Source organism: Microcaecilia unicolor, chromosome 9, assembly GCF_901765095.1.
Source record: "Microcaecilia unicolor chromosome 9, aMicUni1.1, whole genome shotgun sequence".
NCBI classification, from domain to species: Eukaryota; Metazoa; Chordata; class Amphibia; order Gymnophiona; family Siphonopidae; genus Microcaecilia; species Microcaecilia unicolor.
The window spans coordinates 134,016,165-134,033,992 of record NC_044039.1 but is presented as its reverse complement, the minus strand read 5'-3'; the positions used below and the strand labels follow the sequence as shown (position 1 = coordinate 134,033,992).

The window sequence follows — 17,828 nt, the reverse complement described above, 5'->3', positions numbered from 1 at the left end:
TCTTACATTCTCTAAAGGCTATGCTGAGGGGTGGAAGCAGGACACACAGAGAGTCTTTGAGTCTTATGGCTTTGAGTAACAAAACTTTTGGATTATTGCTTATCGCAAATATGTCTTTTAATACTTTTCTATTGCCTAGTCCGTTCCCCTCTCTCTCCTTCCCCTCATTCCTTTTCCTCCTTTCCTGAAGTTACTATAGAGGAAACTACACTTCTCCTTTCTTCCTCAAAATGTACCACCTGTTCTTCTGATCCCATTCCCACCCACCTTCTTAATGCCATCTCACCTGCTCTTATTCCTTTTATCTGTCACATTCTCAACCTCTCACTTTCCACTGCAACTGTCCCTACTGCCTTTAAACATGCTGTGGTCACACCTCTCCTTAAGAAGCCTTCACTCGACCCTACTTGTCCCTCTAATTACCGACCCATCTCCCTCCACCCTTTTCTCTCCAAATTTCTTGAGCGTGCTGTTCACCACTGCTGTCTTGATTTTCTCTCCTCACATGCTATTCTTGACCCACTACAATCTGGTTTTCGCCCTCTCCACTCAACCGAAACTGTGCTTACTAAAGTCTCCAATGACCTATTACTGGCTAAATCCAGAGGTCTCTATTCCATCCTCATTCTTCTTGATCTTTCCGCTGCTTTTGACACTGTCAATCACAGCATACTCCTCGATACCCTGTCCTCACTTGGATTCCAGGGCTCTGTCCTTCCCTGGTTCTCTTCCTACCTCTCCCTCCGCACCTTCAGTGTTCACTCTGGTGGATCCTCTTCTACTTCTATCCCTCTGCCTGTCGGCGTACCTCAGGGTTCTGTTCTTGGTCCCCTCCTCTTTTCTATCTACACTTCTTCACTTGGTTCATTAATCTCATCCCATGGCTTTTCCTACCATCTCTATGCTGATGACTCCCAAATCTACCTTTCTACCCCTGATATCTCACCTTGCATCCAAACCAAAGTTTCAGCATGCTTGTCTGACATTGCTGTCTGGATGTCTCAACGCCACCTGAAATTAAACATGACCAAAACCAAGCTTCTCATTTTTCCCCCAAACCCACCTCCCCACTCCCCCCGTTTTCTATTTCTGTTGATGGCTCTCTCATTCTCCCTGTCTCCTCAGCTCGAAACCTTGGGGTTATCTTTGACTCTTCTCTCTCCTTCTCTGCTCATATCCAGCAGACCGCCAAGACCTGTCGTTTCTTTCTTTACAACATCCGTAAAATTCGCCCCTTTCTTTCTGAGCACTCTACCAAAACCCTCATCCACACCCTTGTCACCTCTCGTTTAGACTACTGCAATCTGCTTCTTGCTGGCCTCCCACTTAGTCACCTCTCTCCTCTCCAATCGGTTCAAAACTCTGCTGCCCGTCTCGTCTTCCGCCAGGGTCGCTTTACTCATACTACCCCTCTCCTCAAGTCACTTCACTGGCTCCCTATCCGTTTTTGCATCCTGTTCAAACTTCTTCTACTAACCTATAAATGTACTCACTCTGCTACTCCCCAATATCTCTCCACACTCGTCCTTCCCTACACCCCTTCCCGTGCACTTCGCTCCATGGATAAATCCTTCTTATCTGTTCCCTTCTCCACTACTGCCAACTCCAGACTTCACGCCTTCTGTCTCGCTGCACCCTACGCCTGGAATAAACTTCCTGAGCCCCTACGTCTTGCCCCATCCTTGGCCACCTTTAAATCTAGACTGAAAGCCCACCTATTTAACATTGCTTTTGACTCGTAACCACTCGCCTCCACCTACCCTCCTCCTTCCTGTACACATTAATTGATTTGATTTGCTTACTTTTTTTTTTTTGTCTATTAGATTGTAAGCTCTTTGAGCAGGGACTGTCTTTCTTCTATGTTTGTGCAGCGCTGCATACGCCTTGCCGTGCTATAGAAATGCTAAATAGTAGTAGTAGTAATAGTAACTTTTGCCCAGGATGCCATTAGAACTAACTCTGACAATGAATTACAATTTGTCAAACAATCATAGAGCACTGTGAAGTCCTGTTGTTGCCATGGCTGCTAATAACATCTGTTAGTTTCTATACTGCTGTCATGTCAGTTTAAATTATTTAGTTGTTTTCTGAGATAATGGCCCAGTGCCCACAAAGATGTGTTCCAAATTCTGAGCTACGTGGTAATTGCATGATTGCCTCTTTCAACATGCCTTTGGGCTGGATGTGAACACATTGTTTTAATTGTACATCATGAATTCTGTACCCTTCCAAAGCTTGGTAAAATTTGTTTAGTTTTCTTTTGTTTTATGTGTGGCCATGGGGGAAGGAGGAGGGGGTAATTTTATAACTGCACACGGGCAGAAATTAGACATAATTGTCACTGTATAGACTTTGCCAGATTTTCAAAGCAAAAGTGCATACATACTTTCACTTTGAAAATTATCCCAGGGAAAGTATATGCATACATTTACATCTTCCCTGTGGCAGACACAAATTTCAGAGTCAATTTGCATGCGTATGATCAAATTTTCAAAAGTATATGCATAAGCGCAAATCTTCCTTAATCCCATCTATGGAAATGCATCTCCTCAATCCAGGTAAATTTCTGTACAGGCAGGCTGTACACTTTATATTTGCTCACTTATCAGAGAAGACGTTAGAAAGTATAGCACCGTTGTAACCCATGGAAATGTTTTTTTAAAAAATTACCCTCCCTTTTGTATAGTTGGAAACCCTATGATATTTTTTTTTCAATTGAATCTTTATTAGACCATAGAACACACACACTGATATGGCAATCCAACTGCAAAATGAAACAGTTCTCCACATAACACTTAAATCCAACTACAATAACATCAAACCACAAATCTATATAACCTCTTCCCTAGAGGGTCCATTTCACCAGATCTGTTCTTTAGAGATGAAGCTAAAATGGCTCTTAAGCAAGTTTCTGTTATAAAACTATAGTAGATCACCTTTTAAAGACATGGAGGGACATTTTCGATATGACGTTTAAGTCTGACTTTGGACGTTTTGCTCAAAACGTCCAGAATCCAGGTGGCGAGTAAAGCGATTTTCGAAACAGCAAAACGACTATCTTTTTCTTTTTAAAGACTATTTACTAGATGTTATTGGTAGCTTCAAAAAAGATACTTTACTGAAGTTCATTCAAAGATCAAAATAGAGCTGAGAAAAAGAGAAAGAAAAGAGTAGCTTTATTCGGGGGGGGGGGGGGGTATTTCTATAAAGAGGGCGCCAATGATTAGGCACCAAAATATGCACACAAATGACCAGAATACTGGCATATAGGTATTTTTTTAATGCATTTAAATAAATAAGCTGGCAGCTGGTGTTGAAAATAGCTGTGTATCTGGATAATGCCACTGAAAATCTGTGGATGGCCCTGGTGTGTATTTTACATATAGATAAAGATAGATACACACACACACACACACACTCACTCACCTGTTGTTAGATCAAAAATTTTCATCATGATTAATAACCTGCTTAAACATTTTGATCACAGTTAATCACATTTTTAATCGCTGCCTGGATAGTGCCACGAAATGTCCCCTCTGACCACTGCTGCACCATCTGGGCTGTTAACTAGATAGCAAGGATGTTCATTCAGTCTGCTACCTGGTGTCTCACCCAAGGTGAGTGAGCCCTTGAGCTACAGTCAGGTTAGCACTACCTACCAAGCCCGAGGGCACGGCAGGTCCCAGCTGGCAGCATGTGGGTCGCTCAGCTGAAACAGGGTTGACGCAAAATTCCAGAAGGGTCCTGGAACTGGCCAGAGAAGGAAGACCAGTGTGGCCCAGCAGGATCAGGCAAGAGTCAACTGGAAGTGCGGAATGCCCAGGGATCCGAACTGCAGAAGCTGGAACAATGCTGGTAGCTCCGGAATAGTGCTAGTAACTCTGGAACAAAGCTTCGAGAACTATGCTGGAGATTCTGAAGCAAGGCTGTGGAAACTGAGCTGGAGATTCTGGAACAAAACTGCAGAAAATTATCTGGAGATTCTGGAACAAAGCTGCTGGAGCTGAAACAATGAAAAAGCAATTCTCCAAGATGAGACTGGAAGACCTGTTGCTGATGTACTGATTAGGAAGCAGAGTCCTCCAGAAATAGTGCTGGGACCAGAAGAAGTCTTCTCCTAGGTGTTCCAGTTCCATCACTGCTGGCCCTTTAAAAACGTTTCTTCGGCACATGCGCATCTAGCAACAGGAACACTGGCCAGCCTAGTACAGGAGTGATGCAGTCGTCTCGGCGAGGCTCCAATGCATTGGATTACACAGCAGAGGTTCAGTTGTCCCAATGCCTGATACCCCAGGAGTGCCGCAGACTGACCCTGATGCCCCCTCCTGGGGCCAGAAGGCGATTCGGGGTGCAGGGCACGGCCGCAGCTATTGTAACCAAGGGGTTAAAGGAAAGAGAAGGGGAAGGGAAAAGAGGGAAACAAAAAATAATACTTTATAGTCTATGGGAAAATCAAAAGTAAAATGGGGTTGTACTTGTGCTGGCGAACATTCCGCCGGTCAGCAAGGTAACTTGGAATGGGAAGCTAAGGAGGGGTTGCCTAGGAAATGGGAGCTTGTGACAGTTGAGTGGTGCTTATGGCTTTGAAGAAGAAGGTGTGTTGTGAGTGAGCTCTGAGAGAGAGTTGAGGATTTGAAGGCATTTGTAAGGGGAAAGTAGTATGGCTAAGGTAAAAGTGTGGGAATGAGAAAAGAGAAAGGATGGTAATAGGGAAAGTGTGTACAGAAAGTCTGCCTGGTGTAAAGTGGCTGTTGGATGATTGGTGAAGGGTAAAAGGAAAGGGATTGTTAGTGAAAAGGGGAGGGCTACAGATAAAGGGTGAATGGAAGAAAAAAACCCAGTCTTAGGTGCAAAGGAGGGAAAAAGGAGGCTGTGGGGGTTTTCTCCATATTAAATATTAAGGGAGAGGTGAAAAGAATGTTCACTGATTGAAGAGAGAGAGAGAGAATGTTGAGCAGAGTGAGTGACAGCTAAGCACCGCAGCACCCAGAATAGGGAATTGCAGTACAGCTTAGGTGTTAGAAGGGAATATCTACTTAATTTTATTTGGATTAGAGAAGTTGGCCACAGTCTTGCAACATTGTTTAATATCCCTTGAAGGTTGCTGGCAATTTTCAGGGAGAGAGGGTCTTGCTTCCAATTATTTTAGTTTTAAGAGAGAGGTGTAGGGAGAAGAACGGAAGAAGAAGAGAAAATACCTCGATGATCCGGGCCCCAACGCAAAAAAGTGTTGCAACTTTCAACATCAAACCAACAGCTAAGTGACAGAAATCCCTAAAGCAGAAAAGAGACAGAGAAAGAAAAAAATCTTACCTGAAAGTTGGTCTGAGTATTGGTGGCTCCTGGAAAGGTGTAACCTGTAATGTTTACTAAGTTATATTGTGAAGTGTGGTGTTCTGTGTAGAAACATGAATGTTTAGTTATTGATACAGTTTAGAAACACAAAAGGGGGAAAACCCTATTATTACTTGTTGCATGCAACTAAATTATTTACAATTAAATGTTTTTTATTTAACTGGAAAGGAGTCTATTGTGTTTCTGCCCAAAATCAGGGGAAATCCCTACAAATAGATTATTTTTCCTCTCGTGTCCTTTGAGGGCACGAGACGTGGTTAGTATATTTGTTCTCCTTCCACTTCTGGGAGCTGGGTTCAGAGCCACGACTACATAGAAAGGCAAACAGAACCCAGTGTTTACCACACATTTCAATCAGAAGTGAGGGGGTGATATACTATGACCCCTGGTTAGTTAACTGGGTAGTGGGCTGAGTGTTGGAGGGGGTTAGTTTTGCAGTCCCACCCCTGAAACCCCCCAAGAGCATCTCCCCACCTAAAATCCCTCTATAACAGCATCTGCCCCTTCCATAAGCACATCTGCCCCCTCCCAATTCCTGGGTCCAGCCATAGGCGTAGTTTGACTGTTTCATTTGGGGGGGCAAAGAATGGGCGGAGCATATTAGCATATCATTTGCATATATACATATGCAAATGAATATGCTAATGTGGAGGAAGGATTTGAATTTACAGGCAAAATATCACAGATGCACATTTCAAAAAGCTGACACATTTCAATTAATAAATTATGAATAAAATACTTTTATCTACCTTTGTTGTCTGATCATTTAGTTTTTCTATTCGCTTTGGTCCCAGTGTCTTCTGTTTTATTCAGTGTCTTCTTTCCAGTAGGCTTCCCTCTGCTCCCCACCCCTCGCAGTCCCATCCATCTCTTGCTCCTTCCCTCTGCTTCCCACCCCACCCAGTCCCATCCATCTCCTGCTCCTTCCCACCCCTCCCAGTCCCATCCATCTCCTGCTCCTTCCCTCTGCTTCCCACCCCACCCAGTCCCATCCATCTCTTGCTCCTTCCCACCCCTCCCAGTCCCATCCATCTCTTGCTCCTTCCTTCTGCTCCCCACCCCTCGCAGTCCCATCCATCTCTTGCTCCTTCCTCTGCTTCCCACCCCACCCAGTCCCATCCATCTCCTGCTCCTTCCCTCTGCTTCCCACCCCTCCCAGTCCCATTCATCTCCTGCTCCTTCCCTCTGCTCCCCACCCCTCCCAGTCCCATCCATCTTCCCTCTGCTCCCCCCCCCCGCGAGGTCCAAGATGGTGACTCCGTTTACCCCCTCTCTTCCTCCCTCCCTCCCTCCCTCCGCCGCAGGCAACAGTCTTCAGCTTTTTCAGCATTCCTGGCAGCGGTAGCGATGTACACGCTGCCTTTGGTCTGCCCCGGAAGCCTTCTCTTCAAGTTCCTGTTCCCACCTATGCGGGAACAGGAACTTGAAGAGAAGGCTTCGGGGCAGAGCCAAAGGCAGCGTGTACATCGCTACCGCTGCCAGGAACGCTGGAAAAGACTGCTGCCTGCGGCGGAGGGAGGGAGGAAGAGAGAGGGGTAGACGGACACGCTCCTCTCCGTCCGCTACTCCGCTTGGCTTCCCTGCCCTCTCTGTCTGCGTCCCGCCTTCCTCTGACGTCAGAGGAAGGCGGGACGCAGACAGAGAGAGCAGGAAAGCCAAGCGGATGGAGAGGAGCGCGTGCGTGCATATGTTTTTTTTTTTTTTAACTAATGGCGCGGCGGCGCCTCATCGTCGTTTGGGGGGGCATTGCCCCCCCTCGCCCCCCCCCAGTCTACGCCTATGGGTCCAGCATACAAGATATCAGTGTTGCCCATATAGTTACATTCGCAGTAAAGAGAGCTTCCACAGACATTGATAACATACAACTCCTGGAGTCCTAAGAATGCACACACAATGTAATTGGATGTAATAGAAATAGAATGCAATATACATTTTTCTTCATATTCGCTTTCTTTATAACAGTGTACCTTCAAATGGATTCAGAAGAAGAGAGTGAATTTTAACTGCTGGCATAGTTCTCTAATGACTTGGCAGATTTCTTTAAGCCTCTAGCCAGAAATGTGTTTCCTCCTTTGCTATTTTGTTTTCCAGGTTAACTCTTTCTTGTACTGTTAGAAGAGAAAAACACAAGATCTGATTTTAGAAGTAATCAAAGTTGAAGGTTAGCTTGTAGCGTTTAAAAAAAAACTTTGCTGCTTCTCTGGATGGAACAACAGAAACTCAATGATGTCACTACAGTGTTCCGGCTGATAACAAGAGAAGTCTGCTTCTCCAAGATGGAGCATTATCTTGGCCTGTGTGTTATATTAGTTACTTAGTGGTGTAAGTGGCAGGTGATGACACGGAGGCATTTCTAGAACTAAAACTAAGCAGACACCATGCAAACATGTAGAACATCTGTTCATAAAACTCCATGGAGATTGCTTGACTACATAATGAGCACAAAGGCTTATAAGCATGATCATTCAACCATCTCTGTTAATTACCTTTTCTCTAATCAACTTTCAAAGTTAGGTTCCAAAGCTAATACTAGCACAGGATCCAATATTTAGCAGGACTTATTCAGACAGCAGCAGCTTCTGCCTGAATAAGCCCTGCTCACCAAGCCATGCCCACTTTTTCAGCAGTTACTTCTGTAAATGGTTAGAATATTAGCATATACACTGCCTAAGAATATCTTTGATAGTGTGTAGTTTGCAGGTGGGTGTACACATGGGCGGTATCTGGGTGTAGCATGGGTAGGGTACAGAATCCTGTAAAATACATGCGTATCACCAGAACATAAGAATAGCCATACTGGGTCAGATCAGTAGTCCATCTAGCCCAGTATCCTGCTGCCAACAGTGGCCAATCCAGGTTACAAGTACTTGGCAGAAACCCACATAGTAGCACCATGCCATGCTACCAATCCCAAGGCAAGCAGTGGCTTTCCCCGTGTCCGTCTCAATAACAGACTGTGGATTTTTCCTCCAGGAATTTGTCCAAACCTTTTTTAAACCCAAATATGCTAACTGCTGTACTAGATCCTCCAGCAACAAGTTCCTCCTATTTGTTTTAAAAGTATTTCCATGTAACTTCCTTGAGTGTCTCCTAGTCTTTCTACTCTTGGAAGTAGTAAAAAAAAAAAGGATTCTCTTCTTCTCATTCTACACCACAATATTTTGTAGACCTCAATCATATCTCTCCTCAGCCATCTCTTTTCTAAGCTGAAGAGCCGTAATGTTTTTAGCCTTTCCTCGTATGAAAGGGGTTCCATCCCCTTTATCATGTTGGCCGTTCTTCTTTGACCCTTTTCTAATTCTGCTGTATCTTTTTTGAGATATGGTGACCAGAATTGTGAATGCAATACTCAAGGTGAGGTCGCACCATAGAATTAATGTAAATGCTTAGACTGGGGTAAGTTCTCGCTCATAGTTACATTCATATATATATCTTGGTAGGGACTGAAGCGATATTTCTAGATTATACCAAGATAAGTACTTTGGAGTAATATGTATGTGGGCAGCTGAGAACTGTATATAATTTTCAACCTATATTCTGTATCAGTAAGTGTTATTGCTACATAAGGGCTGTTTTGATCCATATATAAGTGAAGTTTTTTTATGACTGATTATTATTGTGAGCCACCTATATATTGAAGGCTTGCCTTACGAATAGGTGTGTCTCGTTTTGTTCACTGAGGTCTTTTTTTCTCTACTTTTTAATATTTGGGCGATCCTTCTGATCTTGAGAAAGTCATGGGATAGGTAACAATGTCCTTCGATGGATTAGGAATTGGTTATTGGACAGAAAACAGAGGGTAGGGTTAAATGGCAATTTTTCTCAATGGAGGAGGATGAATAGTGGAGTACCACAAGGATCTGTACTGGGTTGGTGCTATTTAACATATTTATAAGTGATCTGGAAAATGGAATGATGAGTGAGGTGAATAAGTTTGCAGATGACACAAAACTATTCAAAGATGTCAAAACACATGCGGATTGTGAAAGATTGCAGGAAGACCTTAGGAAAGTGGAAGACTGGGCATCCAAATGGCAGATGAAATTTAATGTGGACAAATGCAAAGTGATGCACATTGGGAAGAATAATCCAAATCATAGATACCTGATGCTAGGGTCCACCTTAGGAGTCAGCACTCAAGAAAAGGTTCTAGGTGTCATTGTAGACAATATGCTGAAATCTTCTGCCTAGTGTGTGGCAATGGCCAAAAAAGCAATCAGAACGTTAGGAATTATTAGGAAAGGGATGCAAAATAAGACCAAGAATAGTGCCTCTATTGCTCTATGATGTGATCTCATCTTGAGTAATGTATTCAATTCTGGTCGCCATATCTCAAAAAAGGTATAGCAGAATTAGAAAAGGTTCAAAGAAGAGCGACCAAAATGATAAGAGGGGATGGAACTGCTCCCATATGAGGAAAGGCTAAAGAGGATAGGGCTCTTCATCTTGGAAAAGAGATGGCTGAGGGAGGATATGATTGAGGCCTATAAAATCCTGAGTGACATAGAATGGGTAGAAGTGAATCAATATTTCACTCTTTCATAAAGCACAAAGACCAGGGGACACTTAATGAAATTACATGAAATACTTTTAAAACAAATAGGAGGAAATATTTTCTCACTCAAAGAGTAGTTAAGCTCTGGAACTCACTGCTGGAGGATGTGGAAACAGCGGTTAGCAATCTGGTTTTAAATAAAGTTTTGGACAACTTCTCTGGAGGAAAAGTCCATAGTCTGTAATTGACATGGACATGGGGGAAGCCACTGTTTGTCCTGGGATTGATAGCATGGAATGTTTCTACTAATTAGGTTTCTGCCAGGTACTTGTGACCTGGATTGGCCACTGTTGAAGCAGGATACTGGGTTAAATGGACCATTGGTCTAACCCAGTATGGCTATTCTTATTTCTTAAATTGTAGGAAAACAAGCCATGGGGATGTCTGTCTGGCAGCATTTCTTGTGAACTGACCACACAGACATCCCAGCAGTTTAGAGGGGCAGCCTAGTGGTCAGTGAAGAGGACTTTACATGACGTAACCCAGGTATAAAACCCACCTAAACCCCTTCATACTATATTATGATGAGCCTCGAGGAACAGAGAAATCTACTGTACCTAAAGGTCCACAACTACAATAGCCCTCAGTCTTGCAGGTCACTTATATATTTAGGTACAGGATGTATTTCTGTGTTCCAGGAGGGCCTCACATATTTGTACTGAAAAGAGAGAGTTAAAGTGAGACTTGAATTTGGTTCCCTTTGTTCCTTGTCCACTGCCAATAACCACTAGGCTATGCTGTCCACTTTCTTGCTGCTTTCTTGGGAATGGCCATAATAGCTGGAACTGTCATAGAGCCTGATATCTACTGTCACTATCATATCTTTAGGGAGTGGGAAAGGGTCAGTGACCACTGGGGGCTTAAGGGAGGTCATGCCTTCATTCTTCCAGTGGTTAGCTGGTCAGTTAGGGCACCTTTTTCAGACTTAATCATGACTGAAACAGGTCTAGATAAAAACATAATTCTTTTCTGTCCTGGACCTTTTTTTGTGTTCCATTATTGCAGAAAAACATCCAGATTGTAAGCCCACCTAAAACCACGCCTCCCCTTGCTATTTGGATGCACTCAATGAAAAACAGTCCAATTCTGCCTTTTTTTGAAAATTGTAATTAGACATTTTGGCAGGAAAAATGTCCATCTGCCGCTTTGTGCCACTTTTGAGAAATTTTTCTCTTTTGAAAATGAGCGCCTAAGCTAAGCGCCTAACGCTGAAAAATTAATAGGAAGCTCATAGCTTTCTGCCCCACCCATAGCTCCCACTTTATTTAGGGCCTAGTGAAACTAGAAGCCTAAAATTTATTCATCTAGCCCTCGTCAGTCTTCAAATGGGCCAATTTAGGATCCTAATGCCTAAGCCCTTTGAAAATCAGCTTCTGTCTATTGAATTGACTTTCTCTCTTATTCTGACAGTCCCTTTCTCCATTGCCCTATACTTGTTTGATGTTAATTATTCTCATTTCCCAGGAGCCCTTTCGTCAGCTGTGATGATCAATGGCTGGGAATAACTTTAAATAATGCTGGCTTAGGAAGAATGTCAAATGTCTGATTCATCTAAAGTGCCTGTGACTATGGGCTCATAATGAATGGAAAATAAATCCCTGGAATTGCACAGAAAAGTTAATTGGCTCTAGTTGAGAAGAATCCTTTCCGTTTCAGCTGTTTAGGCATAAAACAATACACTGTGCAGAATCTGAGTTTAAAAAGGACAGGATGAATGTTCACAAGAAAGGGTGGATGGGTTTTGCATAGTAGCGTCGCTTTTTAAACATGCCTCAGGGTCTCAATTAGTAGCATGCATTTAACGTGGGTTATCCATGTAGGCTAGATTTATTAAAGTGCAGTACTATATTAAAGCGCATTATTAATAAATAGGTCCCATTGCATAAAATAGGGAATAATGTGTGTTATTAATGCAGATTAGTGCATGCTAATGAGTTAGTGCACTGTACTAAATCAATCCCATTAATGATCACAAGGCTCCTGGTAAATAATGTGCATTAATGTGGACTAACATTTGATAACACCGTAATTGTCCTCCAGACAGGTATGGGTAGTCCCAGAGGGGGGAATAAAAGAATCAAAAATGGAGAAAACACGAAAGTATTAAGAGCTGGATTTAGTAAACAGAGCTCAAAATGGTGCTGAAAAAAAAAATCAGCGCTGGATGGTATTCTATAACGGGCATTCTGGGATGGGCGTTCTTTATAGAATAGCGTGTAACACCAAGATCTGCGTTCAACTGTGGGTGTGGGAGAGTCACACCAACTGAAACCCATGTGTAAATCCAGGCGTGCAAGTTGGGTGCAGATCCATACTATTTTTATAACACTGTGCACATTGTAAGGGAACACTGCGACCCCCCCCATATCCTTCCCATCATTACACCCCTTTTGCATATCCACATTCAAACACTTAGGCTCTATTCTATACCCAGTTATCTCAAGGATTTTGCTGGGTAATACACACATAAGCAGCAAAAGCTTAGAAACACCGCAGAGTCTTTTTTTGGTGATTCACCAAATAAAATATGGTACCACACAAAATCAGAAGTAATCAAAAGAAAAACACAACAGGTTTCTCAAAACAGACAGTCCTTAATTTGGTCAGTCTCTAAAACTGTCACTTTCCACTCCAACTCCTCTTAGGAGGACTCCTCCTCTTTTCCGGGTCCCAAGATAGGCACCCCAGACTCTTTATCAGTGGACTCTGTACAGACACTCACTTTTCTCAAATGATGTACTCGAGTTAAATACTACCATGTGCTAAGTGTGCTGGACTTTAGGAAATAATTTCAAGAAGTCCTCTCACATAGGGAGGCACAGTTATGGTATTTTCTGTTTTCCACTTAAGAGCAAATTCTCCCAAATACTCTTCTACCAAAAAAGTAAAATTTTGAAATTCCTTTTAGCAAAAATCTCCAAATCCCTCTGTCTGGGTATTTGGGATGCACCGGAATGTCTGGTCTCATGCATCTCAACATTGGATCTCACAGTGGCAGAGATGGGGGTGCCCCTTTTTGGTCCCACCCACCTCACAGAAGAAAAACAGCTCCCAAGGCAGTTGGACCCTGGGGCATGACTGTACTGAGTCTGTAGTATCCTCTGTTCATGAATCCTTTTTATGGCTGCTTGTCCAGCCTAGATCCTTTTTTCCTTATTAAATTTTCTCCTGATTAGCCTATCCGGCTTAGGGGTAATGGCTGTCCCTGACTGGAGAGTCTAGAGAGCCACCATGGAGGCTACTACTCTAGGTTTCTTCACCTCTTCTCCTTTCATGTGGACTACTGCATAGTCCATACCCTCAGGTTGTTAGGATAGACTTTTTATGTTTCCATCTAAACGTAATGGAGGAGACCCCACCCCCACCCCTTTTGAGTTTGCTGCTTACTGGGCATTACTCTAGCAAAAGCCTTGAGATGATGCCTCCCCACCTCACTTAGACCCTTATACTCTTGTGTTGTCCATTTTTTCCCAGTCATGAGCAGGAACTCTAGTTTATTCTTATCAGAACATAGAGAGGAGATTGTGGTGTTCTGCTGCATCATGTTACACGTTAGTAAATCTAGCCTTCAGTTTCATAGTCACTAAAACCAGATCTCTGTTCAGCCATTTGGGTGACCTATTTGATGAGAAGTGAGTTGAAAAACCTGAAATCAGCTCACATCTTGATTTTCCAGTACCTAGACCATCATAATTGTTTGTATAGTGGAGTCTCAATTATCTGACTAAAGCTTGTCAGATAACTGAAAATTCAGATAATATAGACCCCACTGTATATTAAAATGCAAATGTGTTTCCCTCCTCTCCCCACTTCTGCCAGTGCCACAAAATTCAACGTATATCTCCGTCCCTTCCCCCCCAAACAGTAGCATCCCCGGACCTCCTTCCCTCCTGCCACACTCAGCACACATGCTTGCTGGCCCTAAACATGAAGCCCAAACAAAAGCAACCCTCCCCATGGACCATCTCCCCCCAAGGGCCAATCCACCTACCATGTCAACCCATGGCCTTCCTCCCTCTGGGCCTACCTTACAAGCCCTGGTGGTCCCAAGATGTACTCGGGGCAGGAGCTTTCAAAATGGCTGCCACCTCATGAGACTGCTGCTAGAGGTCAGAGCAGTGATTTTGAAAGTATTGCCACTACTGAACATTAGGGCTTGTAAGGTAGGCCTTGGGGAGGCCTACAGGTGGACGGGTGGGTGGAGACTGAAGCACCTGGAAGAGAGGTTCGAGGGAAGGTTGTTTCTGTTTAGGCCACATGCTTAGGGCTGACCAGCATTGTGTGCTCAGTATGACGGGGGAGGAAAAGGGCAGAGCCTCAGTACCAATCACTGGTTAATCCAGAATGTCAGATAATGGAAGGTCAAGTAATCAGGACTCTATTGTACTTTTAGATATATATAGTAAAGTTATTATGTCTGTCTTTAGTCTTATTTTAATCATGTTTCCTATCAAGGAATAGGTTAGTCCTAAGTCAGGGCTGGTAATAGTATAAACCTATGCACCCCTTTGAGTGTATGGTAAGTAATTTCTGCTAGTAGAGGGTATGTGAGGCCTCTTACTTTACTGTAATATAGAGTTATTCTCTAACTGAGAAAGTGATTTAATCATGTATGCCTTTTTTAGTGTGTAGTAATTGGTTATGTGTTGTTTAATTTCAGAAGAAAACTTCTAGGCTTACATGCCACCTATTTGGCTATGTACCCCATATCACACCAAAACATTTCTAAGTTTGTTTTGCAGTGACACATCCAAAAAGTTTGTTGTATTGCAGAGAACGCTGTAATGGATCAATGGTGGGAAATGGTTTGCTCTTCTGTATCAAAGATTAAGATAGAAAATTATTTACAATCTGACTGCTTCTACACATAGAAACTTGTACTTCATTATTGTCAGTGATATAAATATGTATGTTATCATAAAAAATATGTGCCTAATGATGGAGGACAAGTAGAAGCTCACATTCCACAAACAGGCAGAATTCGAAATATACCAGGTTTGGCAGTTCTAATGCATACAAGGCTTTATTCCTGCTCTGTTATGCGACCAAGTGTTGGCAGAATCAGCTATGAATACCACTTTGGGCACTGGTGACATAGGTTTTGTTGTTAGCCATCTTGATATTTATTGAAAGAGAGAATAGAAATTTAATAAACAAATGCATAAATAAACTGCAAATTTAATTCCTGAGACAAGTGATATCAGATTGAGAGGTTGGTTCCTCATACTTGTTGGTTTTGCTGAGTCCAGTGAGAGGATACAATAAAACATTGAAACAAAATATAAATCCCAGAGCTGGTAGACCAGTTAGTCTTATGACATTGTTTTTCTTTCCTCCTTAGAAATGGAAGTTGAAAGGACAGTTTGTTCAGCACCTCATCAGTGGTCTCTGCCTGGACAACCTATCGACCAGAGTTGTGATGAACCCATGCCAACCAGATTTACCCAGTCAACAGTGGGAGCTATTGCAAGCCACATGATGGCACATTCCATTACATCTGCATGAGACTATGGGAACGAAGGGGAGGGATGAAGACAGATGCATTTCTTGCTCATGACATTTTAATTGTGATCATCAGCAAGTCATTTCAGCTAAAAATGAAGTGTTAGAGAACCTTTACGAACACATGCCAGTATCATGCAAATTGACCTATCTTCACTCCGATGAGTGATGACATCATCATATCATGTGACAACTTTCATTGTGCATGGAACTGGGTAGAGCCTAATGGATGACTCCCGACTGAAATAGTGAGCAGTATAAGGCTGCCCTTTTGTTTCTTCATTTTAACATATGTGGCCTTCAACTTCATGGACTAACTTTTTCAGACTGAAAGAACTGTTATGTGAACTCTTTGTTAATGACTTTTATTTTTCTTTGCTTCCTTTGTGCATTGTCTTATTTGTGGTCTTTTTGTGAGGAAACAACCCTTACGCTGCATAAAGAGGATGGGAGGAAAGTCATGTCGAAGTTTAGATTTTCAGTATTCTGTACTGAAGTCATTCCAGTTTAGTCATACAGTGATAACCCTAATTCTTCCCAGATACTTAGAAAATAATGGTAGATAAAGCCCGTAAGCTTGACTGCCCATCCATATCAACCTGCAACAAGCCAGGAGAACTAAAGTGATAATACAGTTGCTAAGCTGTATGGAATTTTGTGTGTCATGACTGGAGCACTGTGTATTATTTGCAGTGCACATGCAGTACAGATTTATGCCTTTGTTTACTAAGCGGTGCTATGGTCATGTTAGCGTTTTTAACGCACGTAAATGGTTTATGCGTGTTAAATGCTAATGCACCCATAGAAATGTATAGGTGTGTTAGCGTTTATTACGCCTTAAATTTAAAGGTGCACTAAAAACGCTAACACACCTTAGTAAACATAACCTTAAGTGTTAATGCTGTTATTCAACCAGATCTTGACAATGAAACTTAGCATTTGTACACTCCAGCTGAATGTGGCAAGTTGGATTACCACAGGCTTCTTAAGCTGAAACCTGAGGAAAACTAATGGGTAGAGGGGTATAAAGCAGCCTAGCCACAAACCATAAAACTCCAGAATGCAAACCTGGAACAGTGTATTTAGAACCAGCTTTGATATCTTAGGGCTAGATTTACTAGCCTATGTTAACGTATTAACACATGTTATTGGCATTTAAAGCTAGATTCTATATATGGCACTATTCTATAAGCCACACTTAAAGTTAGGCAAGGTTTACAGAATAGAGCTTATGCCTGGGAGTCATGCCTAACTTTAGGTGCAGCCATTTGCAAATGTACTTGCCTACATTAGGCGCATATCCTCGTTATTCTATAATGCGTGTTAATTTTAGGAACTCCCCCATTTTGCCCATGACCCTCCCATTTCTGTGCCCCTTTTTTCAGATTGCATGTAAATTTTAGATGTGGATCCTGTGCCTAAATATATGCGTGTAAAGTTCAATTAAATCTAATTAGTGCCAATAATTGTTTGTTAAAAAGCCAATTATTGTCGCTAAATAGCTCGGTATTCAATTAAATTGTGCACACGATTTTTGGTGATGCTTATAGAATTAGTGGGTTAATGTGCATTATTTGATGCAGGCCCCATTATTGCCAGTGGTCTCTATTTAAAAATAATGGGGCCCTTTTACAAAGCGGTGGTAAGACCAACGCGGGCTTACCACATGCTAATCTGGAACTACCGCTGGCCCAACGCAGGCACTGGCAGTAGTTCCAGCCCCAGTACATGCCATTTCCCGTGCTATGGAAAATCAGCCCTTATTTTTTAGTGTGGCGCTAACCTGGCAGTAATTGAGCAGCACCGCACGCTACCTGGTTACCGCCGGGTTAGCATGGGAGCCCTTACCGCCACCACAATGGGTGGCGATAAGGGCTCCCACACACACACACACAGATGGCTACACAGTCTTACTGCATGGCCATGGCTATTTTCAGCCTTTTTTACCCACTTCGGTAAAAAGGGCCACGGCGCATGGCAAAAATGGCCCCCTTTGCTAGTGCAGGGCCCTTTTTACCATAGCTTAGTAAAAGGACCCCAATGTGCATAAAATAGCAAGAGTGTGTCAGTGTAATAAAGATGTTAATGCATTAGCACAGGTTAGTAAATCCAGTCCATAATTTACAATTGGTCTATCTGTTATTTGTCCATTGGATTGCAAATTATTTAAATACATTTTCAGTTTCTTCTTCCTATTGCGCTTTGCATTTTTGATTATATCTCCAAAACAACCACTAGAGAGCATGGAAGAAGAAAATCTAGCTGTTTCGTAGAAGTCTTATTTTTAAATCACAAATGAGGACAAGGTGTATGGCCGAAAACATATTTTTTCTCTAAAATAATATTTTAACCAGGAACTACCGCTGACCCAATACGGCCGCTGGTGGTAGTTCTGCCTTGAGCATGTGCCATTTCT

General features: G+C 42.6%; 1 protein-coding gene across 2 annotated transcripts in view; it reads left to right on the top strand.

Moving 5' to 3' along the window:
• Positions 1 to 16,181, top strand: part of GALNT16 (polypeptide N-acetylgalactosaminyltransferase 16) — a 276,369-nt gene extending 260,188 nt beyond the window's left edge. For both annotated transcript variants that reach the window (XM_030214387.1, XM_030214388.1), the window contains exon 15: positions 15,252 to 16,181. In XM_030214387.1, coding sequence (XP_030070247.1) covers positions 15,252 to 15,389 — 138 coding nt within the window. In that variant the 3' untranslated portion in view covers positions 15,390 to 16,181. The remainder of the gene's footprint in view (positions 1 to 15,251) is intronic.
• Positions 16,182 to 17,828: the final 1,647 nt, after the last annotated feature.